This window comes from Rhipicephalus microplus, chromosome 1 (genome assembly GCF_043290135.1).
Source record: "Rhipicephalus microplus isolate Deutch F79 chromosome 1, USDA_Rmic, whole genome shotgun sequence".
Taxonomy (NCBI): domain Eukaryota; kingdom Metazoa; phylum Arthropoda; class Arachnida; order Ixodida; family Ixodidae; genus Rhipicephalus; species Rhipicephalus microplus.
In genome coordinates this window covers 170575552-170598777 of record NC_134700.1, presented here as the reverse complement: position 1 = coordinate 170598777, position 23226 = coordinate 170575552, and the positions used below count along the sequence as shown (strand labels likewise).

Genomic DNA, 23226 nt, shown 5'->3' with positions numbered 1-23226 from the left:
AAACAATGTCCTTGACGAATGGCAACCTCTTAATATTCCTTCTTTGAAGTTCGAGATGAAAATGCGCCAAGGAGAGCATCGATTATGCGAGATATTGATGCTAAAAAGCATTGACACCATGGTTGAAAATGTCATGTTTGCGCCAAAGAACTGGTGAGTCGACTCACTCAAAACTCAGATGGAGCCGTGTGTCTGAGTGAGTTCTAATGAATTATATTTTGGTGTGTCAAAGTCGTAGTGAATGCGGCTGAGAAAACTTTTTTTTCATGAGCATGAGTCCGAGTGAGTCCACTTCACAAAACTTTTGGAGAGTCAAGTTCGAGTGAGCTTAAAAGGCTAATATATACTTCTTTAGTGAGCCTGAAAAAGCTTCACGTTTTTCGTCAGCGTATGCCAAAACTAGAGGCCGTATAAAGTAAGAAGGGGAGATTGATTGAGGGTTCGGTTCTTTTTCCGTTAGGCAAAATCTAATGAAACCGAAAGATAGTGAATCTAAGAATAAGGGTATCTGCCAAAATGAAAGTAGTATAAGTGTATGAGGAGTCTACTTTTCACTGGTTTCTTTACCCACTTTGATTCGTTTCCATCTACTACTTTGCTACACTTTAAAGCATGCAAGTACTGTTTCCTGTATGCATTCCTTAACATCACTGTGTGTTGGTTTCATTAGGACGGACAAAAATTGCAGCTCTCGCAGGCATGTCCTTTCTTGGCCATTTAGTTTACCGCTGTTTTTCCTGTTCGTAATAATAGACTGAGCAGCCCGAATTCGAACCTCAATTCGGTAGGAGCGGGTTGAGAAACGCGGGCAAAAAGTGGCGAAGTAACTGGGTGCAGTAACATTATGCAGGCAGCTTGATTGGTACGCCCTTTTCCGGCGAGTTAGTGAACGCGCACCTCTCCAGTTCACAGCGCAGTCTCTATATCCGCCGAAGTTCGTGAAAAACGCATTCATTATTTTCTGCTAAAGTTTCTCCTGAGGTTGACTGTGTGAATGTTCTAGTTCACAGCCACCCAGCTTTTCGTTTGGGCTGGAAATCTCGCCGTGGTAGAGCGGTGTTAACGTATCTCAGCTGCTGACCCAAAGGTCGTGGGTTATATTACCGGTCGCAGTGATCACAATTTCGGTGTAGGCGAAATGCCAGAGGCCTGTGCACTAGGTAAAGTCAGTGGACGTTAAAGAACACCAGATGGACATTTCCGGAGACCTCGCCTACGGCGTCTCTCATAGTCATATTGTAATTTTGGGCCGTCAAAGAGATATTATTATTATTATTATTATTATTATTATTATTATTATTATTATTATTATTATTATTATTATTATTATTGAAATCTCGGTGATAAAAGTCGTTTTCAGTATTCCTTTAGCGGATAACGGCAGGCATCGCTAAATTCTAAGGCCATAGCGTATGTCCAATAGAACAGAAGATCCTGCATCCGTCTGCGTTAGGGCTCTATAGCCCAAGCAAGGTCCCTTGGCGAAGTCATGATGCCACGTGATTATGTCAATACTGTAGCATCACAAGACGTATCGTGATTTAGCATTATTCGCCCTTATGAAGGCATTAATGCCCCTGTAACTCCATCTTTCAGCGTATCCTATGCACAATTACGTACGATGAAATGGTGCAGTGAGGTGTTATAGAGGACTGCTCTATTGTAGCCGTTAGATGGTGACAAGTTACACTGTAAATTTGGAGTGATCGGGTAGTACCGCATAGTAATATTAATACTAGTTGGGGTGTAACGTCCAAAAACCGAAATGTGGTTATAAGAGACGCCGCAAAGGAGAACTGCGAAAATTTCGACAACCTGATTTTCTTTAAAGTACGCCTAGGCCGAAGTATATTGGCCTCTAAACGGATCGCCTCCATGAGAATGCGGCCGCCGTGGCGGGGAATTCCTACCGGGACTTTCGTGTTAGCAGTCGAGCATCATAACAACCACTATAGACCACAGGGGCGGGTTAAGGAAAGCACGCGAGACAGATGATAATTATAGTTGTGGCGCAGAAATAATCTCCAGATACTCTCTTCTTCTTCTTAGAGATGGTATTGTAGTCTAGGCATATACAGTGTTCCTTCTAGAAGACTCAACGTGCACATACGTTCGTAAGAAAGAAACCAATTCAACACAAACGCCGTGGTGTTTTTCATTCAATTTTCTCTTATTTTAATGGCCTGACCACATGTGCGTGTTACAGCGCGTCAGCGCGTCAGCGCGTGACTTATGGACGCAGTACCGGGTACTATCTCTCAGGAGAAAGCTAGAGGGTGAACCAATGTACAAAGTATAGCCTTCGAGATGGTGGGCGCGCGCCTGTTATCTCAAAGGCCATGCACGAAGCGGCGCGTCCTCTCTCTCCATAGGGAGAGGGCGCAGCTCCACGTCTACAAGCCACTGAATCCACAGCCACGCGCTGACCCGGTGCAACGTGTATGAGGGGCTAGGCTTCGAAGCGTATGTGCTGTCTGTGTGTGAAGTTGGCGTTGTGTACCCTTCGTGCAGCCTTGCCGGAAGCCTCCCAAACGCAAGCCCCAGCCCTTCTGCGATCGCCTGTCGCCGGGCACGACGGGTCCACCACTCCCGACTCGAATGCCATCCGACGCATCAAACACCTGGAGCGAGAACGTCTACGACGACGTGGAAGTGCCCCGCTTCCAGAAGTCACTACACTTCTTGCGCGACAACGACGGGTTGCGCGATATCTCCTACAAGTCCGAACGTGAGCTGGACAACGTCGCGATGACTACGTCGCGGGGAGACAAGGAACGTGACGCCTCTACCGGCACGAAGGACACCGCTTCAGCGGCGTGTGGGGCCAAGCTCAAGGAAGGTGCCGACTTCGCCAAGCCCAGAGAAGTGGCCGACTCTGCCAAGCCCGAAGAAGTGGACGACTCTTCCAAGTCCAAAGAATTGAACGACTCTACCAAGCCCAGAGAAGTGGCCGACTCTGCCAAGCCCGAAGAAGTGGACGACTCTTCCGGGCCCAAAAAATTGAACGACTCTACCAAGCCCAGAGAAGTGGCTGACTCTGGAAAGCCCAAAGGAGTGGTCGACTCTGGCAAGCCCAATCAAGGGGCCGACCCTGCCGAGCCCCCAAGCGGAAAGGAGCACATTTACGGGGACATATACGAGTTTCGGGCAAATCAACAGTGGTCTGCTGGTCTTGCTTCTGGAACCATATTGTCCCGCACGGGCTTTGGATACGCACATGGGCCTCAGAAGGCGTATTTGACTATCACAAAAAAGAAATGCAGGCTGCTGATGCACTTCCTGAGCAGCGGCCTGCATGACATTCTGGGCGGCTGCGAACGCCATCTGCTGCTGCGTGCCTGATGTCTGACAGCCCGGGTTGCCGAAAGGAGGGCTCTGCCCGGCGAACGCTTCAAATCATGGAGCCGTCGGGTAACTCCTCCTCTCGAAGTAAGGAGGATGAGGAGCCCAATGAACGAACTTGATATCGAATATTTTAGAAGTGGATGCACGCTTTGTTCGGAACAATTTGAACGTCATGCCGACAAGAACAATGCATTTTGTCTGTAGTAACTTATATGCGCACGCTAACAGTCGTATACATTAAAATATATAGCAACATAATGCACAATTTTTCGCGAACAAACTCCCTCGACACCCTAAATTAGGACGCGTGTCGTTCAGCTTTGCCGCTGTTGGTCATTATTCTGTGAATAGCTACGCGAATTTCAATAGTTATTTGTTTATTGATTTATTGATTTAATTGCGAGACATTCAACGTTCACTGTCATTACAGAAGGGAAGGGTTGAAAACATAAAAAGCAAGACTAAGTACCGAGAAGCCGTTAAATGTTTCTGATTATGCAATATTATTAGCAAGAGAGACGGCATAAAGCATGAACATAAATATATATATGTAAGAAAAATGACGTGATATTTCTCATTATAGAAGAATAACAAGTACCATGCAATATTTTACCATGGCTTGGTGTAAATTACATGGTACTAGAAAACGATGCCTAATAAAGTCACACATGTGTCATGACCCATTGCTAGAGACATGGAAAGGCAATTCCGAGCATTTGGTGTGTGTCCCACATCAATGTACGTTCGTCCAGCACGTATGGTACTGATTAAGCGCTCCAATCGACACCAGTTTGCCAACTTGGCTACTTTGTTTTTGTGACGATCGTTCATACGCATTTTCCACTCATGGTAACGTATAATTAGCGTAGCGGCTGCGGGCGGCTGCATTTTCTATGGAGGCCCGCTTGCTCAGATTTGGATGCACGTTAAAGAACCCCAGGTGGTCAAAATTTCCAGAGCCCTCCACTACAGCACCTCTCATGATTATATGGTGGTTTTGGGACATTAAACCCCATATATCAATCAATGATTAGCGTAGCCATTGGGTGGCACACCGGGAACGCTTCCTTCCACCTCTCCACGAAATTTTCTTTGCTTGCCTGATCACCACTTCAGATCCCCAAAAAGATTTCGGCCTACGCAATGGACTGTATTGAATAGTTGCCTTTGATGCCATTCGCCAATGCCTCAGTGTGATTAAAGAAACCTGTGCGGCGAACGCATTGATACTCATCTCCTTGTTGTTGCTGTTCATCTTCATACGGTTCTTCTAGTTGTTGCTGCTGTTCCCCTTCTTGTTCTTCTTGCTGCTGTTGATTTTTTGTTGATCTTATTGTTGTTGTTCTTCCCATCTTTTTCCTCTAAATGCTCGAGTGGAGGTGCTTGAAATAGAATCAATTAGGAGCGCCTGTCACAACCCGTCTCACTAAAAATGTGTGTGTGTGCAGCCATCAAAAGTTGCTTGTGTAATCGGTAAGACACTTGTGTTCAGAACATAGTTTCTCCGGAAATAGTAGAACCTTGTTAGGAAGATCTGTGTGACATCCGCACTACTTTTTTGCGGCGCTTTCTTACTTTATGGGTTTATTTAAAATAACGTTGAAATATTTTTTATGTCCGACGGGACACGCCTATATGCAAACAACAATATGGCTGACTGGGCCGTGCCACGTATGAAAAAGGAGGAGGAGGAAGAGGAGGAGGAGGAGGAGGAAGATCAGTAAAATTTTCTTGGCCAATCCCCCAGAGTGGGTATGTGCCAGAGTCGACAGGTCACAAACAAGCATACAAACAAACAAAGAAGAACAAGTAGAAGCGGGAAAAACAAACATGTGTCATTGTTTTAAAGAAAAACAAATAAGGTGTTTTTTGGCAGCACCTGGTTCTGAGTATAAACTGTTTTGGGCCTGTTATAAGTACTTGGCAGTGAAAGTGAACACGCAACATAAAACCAAAAGATGCGAATGCGACGCGCGCGTCTTCGTCCATGATGAAGGGACAATTCATCACCGGGTGTTATACTGGACACTACTGAATGCTGCCTCGTCCTCCAGTTCAGCCACTTGACAACCCAAATTGGCCCAATGGCTGCTACGACTTCCATGGTTCGCTCAAAATTCCGTCATTACGAAATTTTCTAATATGGCGGAATTAGTATGTGATACAGTACTCCGGGCTAGAAGGGGGATGAGTGCGCGCGTCCCATTTTCTTCCTGCACCTAGGGGCTAATGTCAACGATGCTGAGTCGTCCTATCTGAGTGGCATAGTATGCTTGAAAGATAACTGTTACGACATTTCATTTCATTGTTAAGCAAGTTTGCATTGCAAGTTATGCAATGCAAGTTATGCAATGCAAGTTATGTTGCATTGTTGTGCAAGTTGCAGCAGCTGCGAATTCTTTATTTTTTTCTTGCCAATATGAGACGTAAAATTGCTCGATAGGACGTGCAGCTGGTTGCAGAACAAAAACAGCCAGGCCTGCGCGCAACGCGCCGCACAGTCACAGCGAAAACTGGAGGGGCGCCGTTTCAGAGCATCTTGTAGAAATGCTCTGAAACTGCTACAAGCACATTTGCTGGATGCCCACAACGCCATAAATAGTCAATTTTTGTGTAGTAGGCCGGTTTTCACCATGATATTTTTCGTCATCCTTTGAAAACCGTGATATTCACTATAGACACTTGCAAGGAATTAGGCGCAAATTTCTTATGCAGTGGCTAAAGACGAAGAAATACGCCTCAAGTGGGTATGTGCCAGAGTTAATACGTGATTAAGAACAGGCTTTTGTAATAGGTCTGAGCTTTCGACGGCCCGCTCGTTATTAATTCCCGTCGTGCGACGCCCAGTTGTTCCTTTGCTGTTCTAAAGCGTTTCATCGCTCATGCTAAAACGATTCCTTTCCAGACATCAAGCCTGCCAAAGCATGTTTGCAACGGAGTTTCACGCATCAGCATGACTCTGCGGCAGAATACTGGGCTGGCACGCAGAGGACCTGGGTTCGAATCCTGCTATGTCTTGTGGGCTTTTATTTACCTTATTTTGTGCTATAGTGGTTATGGACACCAGTAGCGCCGCAAGGGACTCGTGTGATCTCGCAACAATTTTTTACGGTAAAATAGTTCGCCGTTAGTGACCAAAATGCAGACGCTCGCAAAGACGTCACAGCTCGCGAGTGCATCGGTGTTGTCTGACTACATTTTCGTTTTTTAATTTTTAGTTATCAACTACGCGCTCGACATAATACAAATTTTACCGGCTTGTTCGTGAACCTACAAAAATGAACCCGCTTAGCATTGGTTGTGAAGAAAAATTAGGTGCCATGGCCAGTGGAAGGTTTGTTTACAGACTTGTGCGAATAGTAAATTTTAGGGTTGAAGCCTATTCGAATAGTATGAATCACATCTTTAAAAAAACGAACGAGCCTGTTTGTGATGACCAAACTAACCTGCAAAACATTTTTGAATTGAAACAAAGCTTGTTCAAATGTCTTTTTCGAAGGAAGAAGCAGCCTTGAATGGCAGTATATATAGACTTTGAGTTTCGGTACAATGCAAATGATAATCTGCAAAGTATGTCACATTTTAAAGTTTACTATACTTGGAGCTTATAAGCCTGCATAACAACCTTTTAAACACAAACTGTATGCGGGCGTGTGGAAAACCTCGTTAATACCAGTGGCCACTGGTAAATTACACTGTCCACAGGGTGTCCTATTTGGGCCTTCGTAGTAGTGACAGAGGGTATAAAATTGCCTACTTATACGGTTTTCGCATTCGCAGGAGTGCGTACCCTCGCTGCACGTGGAGGACACGGCAGACTGGCTGGAGCAGGATGTCATCGCCGGCTTCCGAGTATGGCAGCTCATGTTCCTCCTCTCGGAGGTCTCATCGTCGTCGGTAAGACCCATCTCTTGACGTTGTGTCTTTTTACCGGTGTGACCGCGTTACACGTTCTCCTCGTTTCGCCAGGTACTGCCAACATGCTCAAACCTCTGCACCTGTGAATACCCGTGTCCCCGTTTCCCGCTCTTTGCTCTTCCTGTCACCTATTACCCACTCGTAGGAAGCCACAATAAATAATAAATAATCTTTACTTTGCAATATCAATTGATTCTAATTGGTGTTAAGTGAGATTAACATGCTCACTTTGTTGACGTCTCATAGTCAGTGTGGTTTTCTTTTTTTTTGTGCACGAGCGTATGACGATTTATCAGCTAACCCCACAAGCTATCCTTCGCTACATGTTCTGTGTTGTTCTAAAGACACCTTGTTGTACTTAAGCTGTTCTGTGAGAATAAATTAGTATATATATTTTTTTCAACTCTACTGCACCGCTCCCTCTGAGAGTCGCACTGGCACACCCTACAAGAACTCGAAGTTGCTGGCGGGGTTTAAAATACCCAGTGGCTATTTTTAACACAGGATCGCTTATTCAAGGGTATTTTGAGGTGTGGCTACGGAATCGGTACCATTAATTTCGAATCACCGATGGTTCAGAGTATGTGTTTTTTTTTTATCTGGCGTGAAAAAAATGTTAGAACAATATATCGCTTTGACTTTTCTCTGAAGAAATAATTTACGTCAGTATTATTAAGCAGTGTAAATTCACACCTTGTGTAATGAGCTATCAAATGTCAAGTAGCGAAAGGTTTATTTGTATTGAACCATATAGCATAGCCATTATAGTATCGCGCCGTCATTTTCCCACGATCACCCCTTTCCCCCCAACGATTTGTTGTAGTGCTTCACCTTTGACGTAGTATGTACGCAATGAAGCACCCTTGCCAGTTACAACTTGGGTTGATTTTTGAGACTCGAAACCAATCCAAATAACAAGAAAACCGCAATAAATTAAGAAATACGTTATTTAACGTCCCGAAAAAAAAACAACTCGCATGAGTTATTAGTGACGCTGCAAGACTAGCTTGGAGGGCAGCTAAGTTTGTTTCTTCAATTGTTAAATCACTGGCTTTTTTTTTGTCTACAACACGGACAACTGTTGAAGACCTGTGAAAATACAAGCGAGTTTGCATGATGCGGCACTAGTTCAAAAATTGGCTTACAGCGTAGCTATCCTTATGTGGCAGAAGTTCAGAAAAAAGGCTGAAGCTTGAAGAGATGACAGATTTTCACAGAGGAATGTCATTGGGGCCAACTTTTTAACAAGCGTACCTGTCTTCATTAGGCCAGTGTTCATCATTTCAGCGTATCAACCTCACTCAGCGCAACTTTCGGGAACACATATTGAACGTTTTAGATTGTCGGTCAGCGAAGCGCCATCTCCATCTTCTCGATACCATAGGTCGGTGATCTCACCTATGAGTCAACTCACTAGAACTCACTGAGACACAGATTGAACCGTGAGTCTGAGTGTGTCGGGGTGAGTAATATTTTGGTGATTTTAGTTCGAGTGCATCCAGTTGAATAAGGAACCCCACACCGAGTTCCCTTCGGCCAGCCAAGCCACGATAGCAAAGGACGTGCCCATTCTGTTGCACTCTATAGGCCTCAATATGTCCTCCTAACATCACTGAGTCCTATTACATCCTATTTAACACCACCTAGCTCCTAGAATAGTACAGCTAGACTTGCCTCACTAGCCAAGGTTCTAGCGTTAAACGTTGTCATGTTCGGGTTCTAATGGCAGCCTGTCCGGACACAGAGATTCTTAGCTCCCTCAGCTGCGTTGCAGATCTGACTGCCACCGTGGTCAGCTGCTTCGCAGCCACTGGGGACTGAGGGCCTTGTGCCAACTGACGTGTGCATGTGGGAGGAGTCCAGTTGAAGAAAGTATTTGTTCGTGTAAGTCCGAGTGAGTCCGGCTCAGGAAAACTTTGCAGAGCGGAGTCTGAGTGAGTCTAAAGCTCAAGACATATTTCACGAATGAATTCAAGTGAGCTACACTTTTTTTGCGACCTATGCACGGCATTGACGTTATTTAATACAGGAGAAAGAAAGAAAAATTGTCATCTATTCTTGGTCATCATGCGGTTTACGTCTCATTATCAGTGACAGAGTAAACAATGAAATAAGAAAGGTTAGTCACGCAGTTGGCTACTCTGCATTGGAGGATTGTGTAATCGCAGAGAGTAACACACGTATACTCGTATACCCTGAATGACTGTGCCCTAATGCATCAGCCAATAGTCAATGCATGCGGCGAATACCAACCAGTTTAGTTCGGAGGAAAACGTGAAGCCGAGTAACTTCGAATATGGAAAAGGTTGCCTCCTCTTTCTTGAGGACTCCTTAAACAACGTAACTGATATTTAGTTTGTGCAAATAAAGCATCCGAAGAGATTGTTTAAAAAGGAACTACATGAACTTCATTTTCGTTTCGTTTTTTCAGTGGTGGTGATGTGCTGCTTTATGAAATGCCGCATTCCGAGAACGAAGCAAGATATCGAGGCAGACTTCCATCGAAAGAAGCTCACCCAAGTTTTTAGAAAGCATCTGAACAAAGTGCCCGTCGAAGAAGTCGAATTTAAGTTAGGTAGGTATTGGCTTCCTTTAGTAATGTTGACCAACATAAATATTACATGTATCTGCCTAATACACGCATCATTATCGCTGTTATTTTATTTTACAACGCTCAGACTCGACTATCGTCAACATTTCTCTGGGCTCATACATGCATGCCTACACGCACACACACACACACACACACACACACACACACACACACATATATATATATATATATATATATATATATATATATATATAATATATATATATATATATATATATATATATATAGTAAAGAAGAGGAAGTACTCCGGCGCAGAGGCAGCAGCATCGAGTGTGCAGCAGCTGCTCGAGCTCGGAAACTACGGCTGGTGCATCGCCTTCCAAGCCTTCCAAGCATCAACCTTTCTGCTTAATAAATCTCCTTTATAATTAATTGGTGGAGCCGTGCTGGGTACCGTCCCTTACACCTTCCCGCTACCATCCTGGAACTCCGTTCTCGACGGCTACCTTCTGCTATGCCGGACGCCGATCAGCAGACGCTTCCATCTCTTCCGGCCACCCGTCCAGACAGTGTTCCTCAGCGGGAGCCTCCAATCTTCAGTGGAACAGATGACAACGACGTTGAAGAGTGGCTCTCGACTTTTGAACTGGTGAGCGCTTTAAACAGATGGACGGACGCGGACAAGTTGACACGCGTTTCGTTCTATCTCGTGGGTGTAGCCAGCCTTTGGCTTAGAAACCACCAGGCAGACGTCCGAACATGGCCGCAATTTAAAACGTCGATTGTAGCAGTCTTCGATCGACCTGCCGTCCGAAAACTTCGTGCCGAGCAACGTTTACGCACACGCGCACAAGAAACGGGTGAAACCTTCACAAGTTGCATAGAGGACGTCGTCGATTTGTGCAGACGCGTGAACGCCGAAATGACGGAAGCTGAAAAATGTAAGCACATCCTCAAAGGGATTGACGACGACGCTTTTCAAATGCTCTTGGCGAAAAGCCCGACCACTGTTAACGACGTAATTAGCCTCTGCCAAAGCTACGATGAATTGCGGAAGAAGCGAGCTCTGACAAGACGTCCTCCAGCGCACGATTTGGCATCGCTGTCTAATGTGATCAGTGGTCATGACCACGCGTCACTAATAGCCGAAATAAAAGCATTTGTCCGCGAAGAAGTTGCACGACAGCTTTCCTTGGTGCCTTTCACACCAGAAGCTACCACAACTTTACCATCGTCTCTACGTGACGTCATTCAAGGAGAGGTCGCCGAGGCCTTACCAGCTGCTCGCGAGCCTAATCTTGTGGCTGCTCCTCTCACCTACGCCGCGGCTGCAGCCATGCCAACTCGCAAGGCGCCTGCGCCTCCGTTCCAGCCTCGCGCGAGCTGTCCCCCAGCTCCAGTTCACTGAACCAGCACTAATACCGCCAACCCGTGGCGCACCTTCGATAATCGCCCGATATGTTACGCTTGTCGATACCCCGGACACGTCGCAAGGTATTGCCGCCGCCGGACGCATATCACCAATGAAAACCGCCATGAGCCTTTCTTCCCGCTTGACTCCAACGCGCGATACAGTTCCTCCACTCCAATGCCAGCCCGTGTTATGCCAGCGAGTCCTCGTAAAACGTCCGTGCCTCTGAAAAAGGCAATCTGGGTCAAGGCCGGCCCGCAGTCCGCCTGACACGAACAACTCAACGGCGTAAACACGCGCGGCGCCTCTCTGGCCCACGTGCAGTGAGTCAGCAGCGCACGTGACAGCGAGCCGGTGTCCTCGTGTCTGGGGGTAACGTGGCCCAGCGGCGACCCCATTGGAGGAATCTGCCCTGACGACCAGCGGCGCTTCTGATTGGACATTTTGGTTGGACCCGGTGCATATAAAAAAAAAGCCCTGCGGCGTGTCGCGATGGGCGGTCCTATGAGAGAGGAGTCCCCATGTCGGAGAGCCGACATGTGTGTGAGTCGGCGGTCTTAGGCGAAAAGTTGACCTATGTGTTAGAGAGGAGAGCTCGGCTCTTCGAGTCTCTGTCGGCCCCAGTGCCGAAATTGTAACGCCTCTGTATATATGCTGTACATAAACCTTATTTAACTCACCGTCGTCTCGTCCGCTCGTCTTATCAGCTCTGCGCAGAAGCAGTCGCGAGCTGAGAAACATACGCTACCAAACGGCTGGTGACCTTCCCGGCGGACTTGAAAGCAGTGGCGCCTTCGGGACCGTGTTGGCGTCGCCATCTTTCGCAACAGTGGTTGGCAGCTGCGGGATCGGCCGGCGTCAGCGACATCGATGCGGTGAGTGCCTGATGTTTTCCCCTCAGTTCACCAGACTACTCTAGCTCAGGTTGTAGTAGTTTAGAGAAGGGCTGTGTGAAGCATTAGAGTGAGCTTTGATCGTTTCAAGCAAAGTCGAAGTGCTTTGAAACCAAAGTTAATGCGGAGGGGGTAAACACGGGAGAGTGAAAAATTGCTTGCGCGTCTTGCTAGTTGACTTATAGTGGGTACGGCAAGTAAATTGTTAACAGGGGCAAACAGCAAGAGGCTAGTGTGAACGATGGAGAACCTTAAAGTGAAGGAACTCATCGAAATTTGTGAGGAACTCGGCATTACTTTGGGCCGTGCGAAACGAAAGCAAGCGATCCTTGAGATCATGAAGGATGAGGGAGTGTCGGCTGAGGAAGTCGATGAGGCCTGGGTGGATATTAAAGCACGCCGTGAGGAGGCTGAAAGGCGAGAAGGCGAAGCTCGCGAACGTGAAGAAGCTGAAAGGCGCGAACGTCGCGAGGAGGCCGAGAAACAGGAGCGTCTCGAGTTGAAACGACTAGAATTGGCAATCCTACAGTGTTCGCAGGCGCCTAGCGTAGCTTCTCCAACAGTTCAGGTCAGCGGTATTAGAATTCGGGACCAACTGCCACCGTTCGTAGTAGGCGAGGACATGGCGAAGTATCTCGTCAAGTTAGAACACGTCTGTGAGCGAAACGCTTTGGAGCGGCCTCTTTGGGCGCGGAACCTGCTAGCTCTTCTTCCCGGCGAAGTGTCCGACGCGATAACTTGCTTGTCGAGGGAAGCGTTTGAGAGCTATGACGAGGTTAAGGAGGTGCTCTTGAGACGTTATAAGTTGTCACCCGAGGCTTTCAGGCAAAGGTTCCGGTATGCTAGAAAGGGGAATGAGTCACACGTTGACTTCGCGTTTCGTCTTAAAGCCGATTTGATTGAATGGCTCAAGGGCGAAGGTGTTTATGACGACCGCGATAAAGTGGTGGAATGCGTTGCATTGGAGCAATTCTACCGCTGCATCGAGGAGGATGTCAAACTTTGGCTGCAGGACAAACTTGGTGAAGTACAGCTAAACAAGGCAGCAGAGTTAGCTGAGGAGTATTATACTCGCCGAAAGTTGCATAGCAGGGCAGTGCGCGTTGAAAAGGATGAAAGAAAAGAGGGCTTTTCAAAGAAACCTGATCAACGGAGACCCGATCCGCACCGTAATTTCAAGAAGGACCCGTCTCTTACGAAGGACAGTGTAGGGGAAGGGCAAACAGAAGCGGAGAAATCGAGTGAGGTTTCTACCACACAGGCATTTGAATCGGAAGACAAACGGAAGCCGCTAATCTGCTACAACTGCAAAAAGGAAGGGCACATCGCGAGAAACTGTCAGGAAAAGTTTGCTTTCGCAACGATCCGAGAATCAGATAAAAACATTCGGTTGTTGGAGCCGTATCTCCAAGAAATTAGGGTGAATGAGAAAACGTGCCGAGCACTTAGAGACTCAGCGGCAACCATGGACGTTGTCCGTCCTTCATTGGTGTCTCCGGATGACTTCACAGGAGAATGCGCGTGGATCAGGCAGGTCGCGAGGAGCAGAGTGTTCGCTTACTAATCGCCACGGTTGTCATTAAAGGCCCGTTCGGTGAGCTTCGCACCGAAGCGGCTGTGTCTGCCGCGCTAAATGATCGTTTTCCTTATCTTTTCTCCAACAACTCAGAGCAGCTTCTCAAAGAGCAGGGCAAATCGTTCTTCCCCAACTTAGCGTGCATGGCTCTCACGCGATCGCAAGCGCGGAAGCTATCACGGCAGCTTGATCTGGTTCAATGCGGTGAACTCTCAAGTGACCTTGTCGGCGGGTCGACGGAACCCCAGAAGGGAAAGTTTCCGCATGAGTCATGTGAGCAGTCACGCGAGCGGCCCGTCGCCGAACCGACCAGCGCGGTTTCCGTAGAAAGGGGAGACGACATGGCGCCATTGAGTCAGAGCGAGAGGGTTGCAACGCTCTCGCCTGTAGCGGAAAGTTGGAGCGAGCTGCCGAGAGTTGATCGAGAGACGCTCATTCGAGAGCAGCGTGAGGATCTCTCGATTGAAGCGCTAGTGGAAAGCCAAATTGAAGCGCTAGTGGAAAGCCAGAAAAACGCGGCAAAAGTGCTGTCGAAGGAGCACTACGAGGAATCGGTGAAGAAGCGTGCTTTTGAAGTAGGGAGTCAGGTAATGCTGCTGCAACCGTTCAAAAAGAACAAGCTTGAGGTTGATTGGGAAGGGCCCGCCAAAGTATTATCGAAGCCTTGCGATACAAATTATGAAGTGAAATTAGGAAGGCGGCCGGACAAAATTTACAACTTGATGAAACCATACGTTCAACATCAAGCGGTCGTAAATCTGTTGTTGAATGCTTCAAAGGAAGAGGAAGCAGAAATTTTGAGTTCTAGTGAGGTAATTGAAGGGGGATCGAAAGTAATCCGGGAGCAGATAAACCTAGAGCCTAGCTTAAGTGAAGGAGGACCTGAGAAAGAGGACCTGAGAAAGATTGGTTCCGAGTTTGAAGACGTGTTTTCGGACCGCCCCGGAAACACGAGGGTGATCGAACACGATATCGAGCTAAGCGGTGAGGAGTCAATCCGTAGCAAGCCGTATCGTTGTTCCCCTGTGCAACGTCGAAAGTGTGAGCCGCTCTTGGTGCCGCATAGGTATCGTCGCCTAAAAGTGGCCGGTTGCTGAAGTGGAGCATGTTGCTCCACAGCGCAACTTTGACGTTCGCTATTAAAAAAAAAATAAAGGAAAGGTAAACGCTAATGCAGGTGCATTGAGCAGTGCGTTCCAGCTAGTAACTTCTCAACCTTTCGGTTTCTCGCTGGCGATTCGGGGCAAAATTTTGACCTCATCACGACCGGGGCTGAGCGCTCTCGTTCAGAGTGATCTCAAGGGGCCAACTTTATGTGGTATTCTAATTCGTTGCGTTGTTGTAATTGTGAAAAATTCAAGTTCTTACTTTAAGAGTCTTGTGTCCCACATGTGCCTCTTGATGTAGAGGGAACAAAATTCCGATAGACACGTAGATAGGTATATGTTGTACTATACTTTGTCTGGTGTTCTGTCGGGTGACCGAGGGCACTTGCTTGTGTCGTGTGTTGTTTGTTGTCGAACCGTTCTTAGCAAGTTGCAGAACCATCGACAAGTGCTGAAACCGAAGATGGTCAGAAGAGACGAGCGAAGTTGGCCAGCAAGTTGTGGCGACAAGCCAGTGGAGCTGGGATCCGTCGTCAAAAATGGGATGTGTTTCCGGAACAGTCTGGAGCTGTATTCTCCCCATGGCCCTGGAGGCGAACCTGGAGGGACCTGGCGAACGAGCGCACCTGACATCCGAGCCCCGTGGAAGCAGCTCGTCTTTCCGGTGCATTGTCTGGCGGCGGGGGTGCTGTTATGCCAGCGAGTCCTCGTAAAACGTCCGTGCCTCTGAAAAAGGCAATCTGGGTCAAGGCCAGCCCGCAGACCGCCTGACACGAACAACTCAACGGCGTAAACACGCGCGGCGCCTCTCTGGCCCACGTGCAGTGAGTCAGCAGCGCACGTGACAGCGAGCCGGCGTCCTCGTGTCTGAGGGTAACGTGGCCCAGCGGCGACCCCATTGGAGGAATCTGCCCTGACGACCAGCGGCGCTTCTGATTGGACATTTTGGTTGGACCCGGTGCATATAAAAAAAAAGCCCTGCGGCGTGTCGCGATGGGCGGTCCTATGAGAGAGGAGTCCCCATGTCGGAGAGCCGACATGTGTTTGAGTCTGCGGTCTTAGGCGAAAAGTTGACCTATGTGTTAGAGAGGAGAGCTCGGCTCTTCGAGTCTCTGTCGGCCCCAGTGCCGAAATTGTAACGCCTCTGTATATATGCTGTACATAAACCTTATTTAACTCACCGTCGTCTCGTCGGCTCGTCTTATCAGCTCTGCGCAGAAGCAGTCGCGAGCTGAGAAACATACGCTACCAAACGGCTGGTGACCTTCCCGGCGGAGTTGAAAGCAGTGGCGCCTTCGGGACCGTGTTGGCGTCGCCGTCTTTCGCAACACCCGTTACCAGGACGACCACCGCCCTCGGCCGGGACGTCTTCGCTCGCCCTCTCCACGCCGCCGCTCGCCTTCTCCTATGCGTCGACGGCCTGCACCTAACGAGGAGGAAAACTAGACGACGCAGTTCCTGAGGCAAGAACTGCGCAAGTTTCGGTTTGCCCAAGTCCTCATTTGCCACCTACCAATGTTATTGATGTGTTCGTCGAAAATATCCCTACTGTCACTCTTGTAGATACCGGTGCAGCTGTTTCGGTTATAGATGCTGGATTTTGTCGCTCAATTCGTAAGGTTACGACGCCTTTCTCCGGATTATCGCTTCGCACAGCCAGTGCTCAACCTGTTCAACCGACCGCAGTATGTACAGCCCGCGTGACAATTCAGGACGTTCTGTATACGATAGAGTTCGTGGTTCTTTCATCATGCTCCCATAATATTATTTTGGGATGGGACTTTTTGTCGCGTCATAACGCCGTAATCGACTGTGCTAGGGCTGAGGTCGAATTTTGCTCACTGGATGACCAAGCGTCCGTCGACACCCAGTTTGCCGCTAAACTTGTCGTTTTTATTTATTTTATTCAGTTACCCTCAAGGCCCGAGGGCATTACAGAGGGGAGTGGGTACATACATACATGTACAGCATACAAAGCAAAATACAACAACTGAAAAATTGCAATCATCACTTGCTACAGGGTTGAACTGAGGCTACGTACAAATAAAATTAGTGACGGCAGTTTTAAATAAAGCGGCATCTTTTATACCAACAATATCACAAGGAAGATGATTCCAACATACAGATGTTTTTGGCACAAATGAATCGTGAAAACACTTGGTGTGCGCTAAAGGAAGTCCTACTTTATGGCGATGATCAATGCGAGTGGAAACGTAAGTTGGTTGGGCCAATAATCTGCTTCTGAGTAACGGATTGGTGAAGTAAATTTTATGGAATATACACAGCCGAGACACTTTCCTGCGAAGAGACAGTAGGGGTAATGCTAGTGTAGTTTTCATTGATGTGACGCTCGAGATGCGATGGTAATTTGAAAGGATGAAGCGCGCTGCCCGATTCTGCACTTGTTCTAATTCATAGATAAGCGAGTCATGACCAGGGTCCCAAACAGATGCTGCATATTCTAATCTGCTACGTACCAATACTTTGTAGAATAAGAGTTTCAAGGAAACGGGTGCCTGATTAAAATTTCTTCGAAGGTAACCCAACGTGCTATTAGCTTTACTTGCAATATATTCAATGTGTGTCTTCCAAGACAATGTAGAAGTTATGTGGATACCCAGATACTTATAAGAATTTACTACTTTATTTACTAGCGATGACACCTACATCCCTCCATGCTCTTTTGCGTTCGTGCCAGTTTCATGCAGCGCCATATCGGACGGCACGGTCTTCTTCACACCATCTCCAATATTCGTCGCCCGAAGAGCCCTCCCCCTGCCTTTTGCTGCTCTCGATCTTGTAGAAGGGTCAACCACAATGCCAATTTATAATCATGAGTCGTCGTCTTTATCCCTACTTTGTCACGAGTGCCTTGGCCACGTCGAGACAACCAGTTCTTCCAGAATTATATCCATCCCCGATGAGGTGCCTTCTACCTCCGTCTGTGAACTGGCTGTCGTCTCAGCGCCGGACTCAACGTCGGCAAACATATTTCAACCATTCATCGCTGCAGATTTGACATCTTCGCAGCGTTCACAACTCCTCACCATTCTTGAGAGCTACCGCCACTCTTTCGACGTTGAACAAACATCTCTCGGCCGTGCCTTAGCAGTAGAACACCACATTGACACTGGGTCCCACTCACCACTGCGACAACGACCATATCGCGTGTCCGCTACAGAACGCCGCGTCATTGCTGACCAAGTAGACGACATGCTTCGCAGAGGCGTCATTCGACCTTCACAGAGCCCATGGGCGTCTCCGGTGGTTCTCGTCAAAAAGAAAGACGGTTCTATTCGTTTCTGTGTCGATTTCCGGCGATTGAACAAGATCACGCTGAAGGATGTCTATCCACTACCGCGCATTGACGATGCTTTGGACAGTTTGCAAGGTGCCGAGTTCTTTTCCTCGTTAGACTTGCGGTCAGGCTACTGGCAGGTGCCTATGGCGGAGGCCAATCGCCCCAAAACCGCTTTTGTCACGCCAGACGGCTTATATGAATTCACCGTCATGCCCTTCGGACTTTGCAATGCACCTGCAACGTTCGAAAGAATGATGGACAACATCCTGCGTGGACTAAAATGGAAGATATGCTTGTGTTACCTCGATGATATCGTGGTCTTCGCCCCTAACTTTGACACACACTTACGTCGCCTTCAGCACGTCCTTACTTGCTTAACTAACGCCGGTTTGCAATTAAACCTCTAAAAATGTCGATTTGCCATGTGTCAACTAAACATTTTGGGCCACGTTGTTTCCAAGGAAGGCATCCTCCCGGATCCCGAGAAATTGCGAGCTGTTACGGCGTTTCCTAAACCTGCCACCATCAAAGAACTTCGAAGTTTCATCGGCTTGTGTTCGTATTTCCGGCGATTCGTCCGAAACTTCGCGTCTATTATATCACCTCTCGCGCAACTTCTCAGCAGCTGTAAAGACCTCTTATCGTGGTCCCCTGCCTGCGACGAGGCTTTCACCACCCTGCGACGGCTTTTTACGACGCCACCCATTCTACGCCATTTCGATCCTGAAGCTCCAACTGAAATCCACACCGACGCCAGTGGTGTAGGCCTGGGTGCTGTGCTCGCACAGCGTAAACCGGAACATCAGGAATACGTCGTGGCATACGCTAGTCGCACACTTACCAAGGCTGAGAGCAACTACAGCGTCACAGAAAAGGAGTGCTTGGCCATTGTGTGGGCCCTTGGAAAGTTTCGCCCATATCTATATGGTCGTTCTTTTGACGTCGTGACCGACCACCACGCGCTGTGCTGGCTTTCGAAGTTAAAAGACCCATCTGGCCGCCTCGCTCGCTGGGCGTTGAAAATTCAAGATTACGACATACGCGTGGTTTATCGGTCAGGACGGAAGCATGCTGACGCCGACGCCCTTTCCCGTTCCCCCCTGTCCTAGAATGCCACAGCTGACTCCGCTTCCGATTCCACATTGTCATCGCTTGACTTTGACACCATTGCTATCGAACAACGCAATGACCCGCGGACTGCGTCTCTCCTCAATCATCTCTCCGACACTTCTGAACTCCCAAAGACGCGAACGCTTCGGCGCCAAGTTCCACACTTCTCGATACGTGACACGCTTCTCTATCGACGTAACTACACACCAGAGGGACGCAAGTGGCTGCTCGTCGTTCCACGAACCCTGAGGTCGCAGATTTGTTCCTCTTTTCACGCTGACCCACAATGTGGCCACGCAGGAGTCTTCAAGACCTACGAAAGGCTTCGACATCGCTACTACTGGCGTGGCATGTATACCTTCGTCCGCTCTTGTGCCGAATGTCAGCGCCGAAAATCTCCACCACACGCCTCCGCCGGTGAACTGCAGCCTTTACCATGCCTTTCCCGACCCTTCGAACGGGTTGGAATAGATATTTATGGGCCACTTCCATTGACTCCGACTGGCAACAGGTGGATAATAGTTGCTATCGACCACCTGACGCACTATGCTGAGACCGCTGCTCTTAAAATGGCTACAGCACAGGAGGCTGCCACTTTCCTACTGCGTCATTTTGTGTTGCGTCATGGAGGCCCTCAAGAACTCCTCAGTGACCGCGGCCGCGCCTTCTTGTCCGAGGTCATTGAAAAATTGCTCGCTGAGTGTGCTATTGTACATCGCACATGTACCGCTTACCACCCACAAACCAATGGGGCTACCGAGTGCTTTAATCGTACTCTCGGGGACATGCTATCTATGTATGTGACGCCTGACCACTCTAACTGGGACTTAGTTCTCCCATTCATTACATACGCCTATAATACGGCAACGCAAGCGACAACAGGCTTCTCCCCTTTTTACCTCCTCTACGGCCGCCACCCCTCCCACACCATTGACACCATTTTGCCCTATCGACCAGACGCGTCCGAGTGCCTACCGATCTTGGACGCCACCAGACACGCAGAAGAATGCCGCCAGTTAGCTCGTCGCTTTACCTGCGATGACCAAAACAGGCAAAAAGCAATTCATGATGCCCAGACCTCAACTCCCGTTTTTCTTCCGGGTTCTCTTGTATGGCTGTCAGTGCCGCATCGCACACCTGGGCTCTCTTCCAAACTTCTGCCAAAGTACGATGGGCCATATTGTATTGTCGAACACACTTCGCCAGTAAACTACCTCATTGAGCCTCTTACGCCACCATCAGACTTGCGACGTCGCAACCGTGAGGTTGTACACGTCCAGAGGCTCAAGCAATACCACGGTTCAACGCCGCCTGCCCAGGACTAAGTCGCCAGGATGGCTCCTTTTTTCTCCGTGGGGCCATTGTAAAGAAGAGGAAGTACTCCGGCGCAGAGGCAGCAGCATCGAGTGTGCAGCAGCGGCTCGAGCTCGGAAATTGCGGCTGGTGCTTTGCCTTCCAAGCCTTCCAAGCATCAACCTTTCTGCTTAATAAATCTCCTTTATATATATATATATATATATATATATATATATATATATATATATATATATATATATATATATATATATATATATATATATATATATATATATATATATATACAAAATGAAGAACAGAACTGAGCATGAACAACTCCAGTTACCATCCACAGTAATGTCAAGCATGTTGAGAGCGAAAGTGCTTTGCGATTCGTGTGAGATAATTATAATCAGGAAATGCATTTTCAACCTTGAACTCACTGCAGAATTCTAACCGTTTCACGGTATTCTGTGAAATCTTAGTTTATAAATGCCCTTCTTATTTTTTTCTTCTTTCAGTACCTCTATTTTTGCGTCCTCTTCCCAACGCCGATATATCCCTATCCCAGAACAAGCAAACTCTGATGTGGCAGACCTCTCACACTTTGCGATTGTTTTGTTTTATTAACTGCGTTTATGATGAAACAAAATTGAAGGACATCCTTGCTATTATATCTAGAAAGAGAACAGGAGAAATTCAATGAAACACAGGGTAAAATGTAGGCGCAATGCATCGGGTGATCAAGTTAATGCTGTGAAACCGTGTCGCTTCACCTCAATGCCTCTCACAGCCCAGCATCCATACCTTGGTTTGCTTTTAGGCTCACAGCACACCAGCCTGAGTGACTGACAGCAACTCTGCTGTGTGTGCTTTTGTGTGCGAGCAATGTTAACTCACTTTATGTGTGCTCCTTGAGGTTGCATTTGTTTTATGTCAGACTGAATTCTCAGTTGGTTTACCGTACTACTCTTGCACCTATGTTTTTCTCTCTCTTATTGTTTCGTAAAACTTCATACTTCATTATTCAAGTCCGACTGTTCCACATAAAACAACAGTGAATATGATTACCGCACTTAGCCTCTGCTCTCATTCTTCATCATTGGAGCGAGCCAAGGGAACGAAGGACAGAGGAGAGCAGTAATATACACAATGGTTGGACAAACAACTGCGACTTACGGAAAGCATTTATCATCTTCAAAAACCGGGCGAGCATGCACAGCTCAAAACATAACAAAGCACCGTACAACACTGGTAACAAGATAGGACAAGTCGCTAACGCCAGTGTGATAGGGAGTGCAACTTCTACGCCTTTCTTCTGTTTCTTTGTTTACATTTTTTGCGCGTCTACTTTTCTCTCCACTTTGGTTTTCATCTTTACCCTTTCCATCTCCCCTTAGTGCAGAGTTTTAAAGGGGATATAAATCTGGTTGACCTCCTTACCATTCTCTTATTTTGCCTCCCTCTCTCTCTTCTCATCTGTACTTGTGATATAAGGTGCACCTATGCTATTATCCTTTCATATGATGATGTGACAGGCTTCCAGGATTTCACGCCTAATCTTTCCAATAGTTTTGTGTCCCACTTCTCGCTGCGTCCTTTGTTCTATTGACTCGTTCAAATTCTGAGGAATGTGCACCAACTCACCCAAATCATAACTCTGCTGTTCATCCCGCCCTCTATCGGTAAATATTGTTCTGTAAAAAATTCTACATAATATCTGGTGGGGGTGGCCTAAGCACACGCCATCTCCATCCCGCCGTAAACGATTAGACAGTGAGGAGCTGTGGGAGGCTGCCTTGCGCTGCTCCAGAACCATAGTTTAGGAGGCCACCCTGGTTAGATCAGTGAAAGCTGCGGCAGCCTTCAAAAGTGTTGCTTGTTGAGCAAATTCGCACATACTTAAACTTAGAAAAAGCCACTAAAATGTTGAAAAGAGAAAAATATCTCAGAGACAAACGCAGAGACAGTGACAAAGAGGTGACTACCTAACGAAGCCATTGTATCACTGTGTCCCCTTTTGCCTCTCATATTTTTTTCTTTTTTCAAAGTTTTAGTGATGGAGAACTACCCTGTGTAATGATTTCCCCCTCTCTCTATCTCTTCGCTCCTCTTCTTCAAAAAAGAAGAAATCAAGTTTTTTGCCAACCCACCTACGCACTGATGCGTGCTGAGGTTGTCTTAGAGAAACATTAGCTTTGTTTTTGCTTTTCATTTTTTTGAATGGGTGTCATGTCACACTGACACAGAGTTCATGTGTATTAACTATGTCTCATTTACATCCTGCAGCGCTAGAGAAAGTGAAAGCCCTGTACGAGCACGAACAGGAGAAGCGGAGCCGGGGTTCCTGGGACTCGCTCGCCGAGTGTGAGGACCTGACGCTGCGGCAGCGGCTGCGGAAGCTACTGCGATCGCTCAAGCCTAAGCCTCAAGCTGCCGTTCCTCGCGTAGCGAGCTCGGGTGACGACGCCGACTCTGAGAGCAACTCGGCCGGTGACTCGCGCGCCGACGCCGCCAGCCACTCGGGTGGCACCATTCCAAGCAGTGAGGAGAGCAGCCACGCCGGTGGATGCCGCACCATACGAGAGGAGAGGATCTCCATCGAAGAAGATCCCGACGATGACGTACAGGCGTAGCCAACGTTGTAAACGCCCTGAATGTGCTTCGGCTGTTTTTTAGTCATCGTGCCTCCTCCTTTGGCGTCGTGCGCTTATGC

At 47.7% G+C, this 23226-nt stretch overlaps 1 protein-coding gene across 1 annotated transcript; it reads left to right on the top strand.

Moving 5' to 3' along the window:
• The first annotated feature begins 9703 nt into the window (after positions 1-9703).
• On the top strand, positions 9704-23158 carry LOC142768999 (uncharacterized). The gene is made up of 2 exons (XM_075871731.1): positions 9704-9838; positions 22800-23158. Exons 1-2 carry the CDS (start codon positions 9715-9717, stop codon positions 23144-23146), a joined length of 471 nt encoding a protein of 156 aa, XP_075727846.1. The 5' UTR covers positions 9704-9714; the 3' UTR covers positions 23147-23158.
• The last annotated feature ends 68 nt before the right edge of the window (positions 23159-23226 follow it).

Coding starts and splice junctions, on each gene's coding strand:
- LOC142768999 (XM_075871731.1), top strand. CDS start 9,715: ATGAAATGCCGCATTCCGAGAACGAAGCAAGATATCGAGGCAGACTTC. Junction 9,839..22,799: donor AGAAGTCGAATTTAAGTTAG/GTAGGTATTGGC, acceptor TACATCCTGCAG/CGCTAGAGAAAGTGAAAGCC.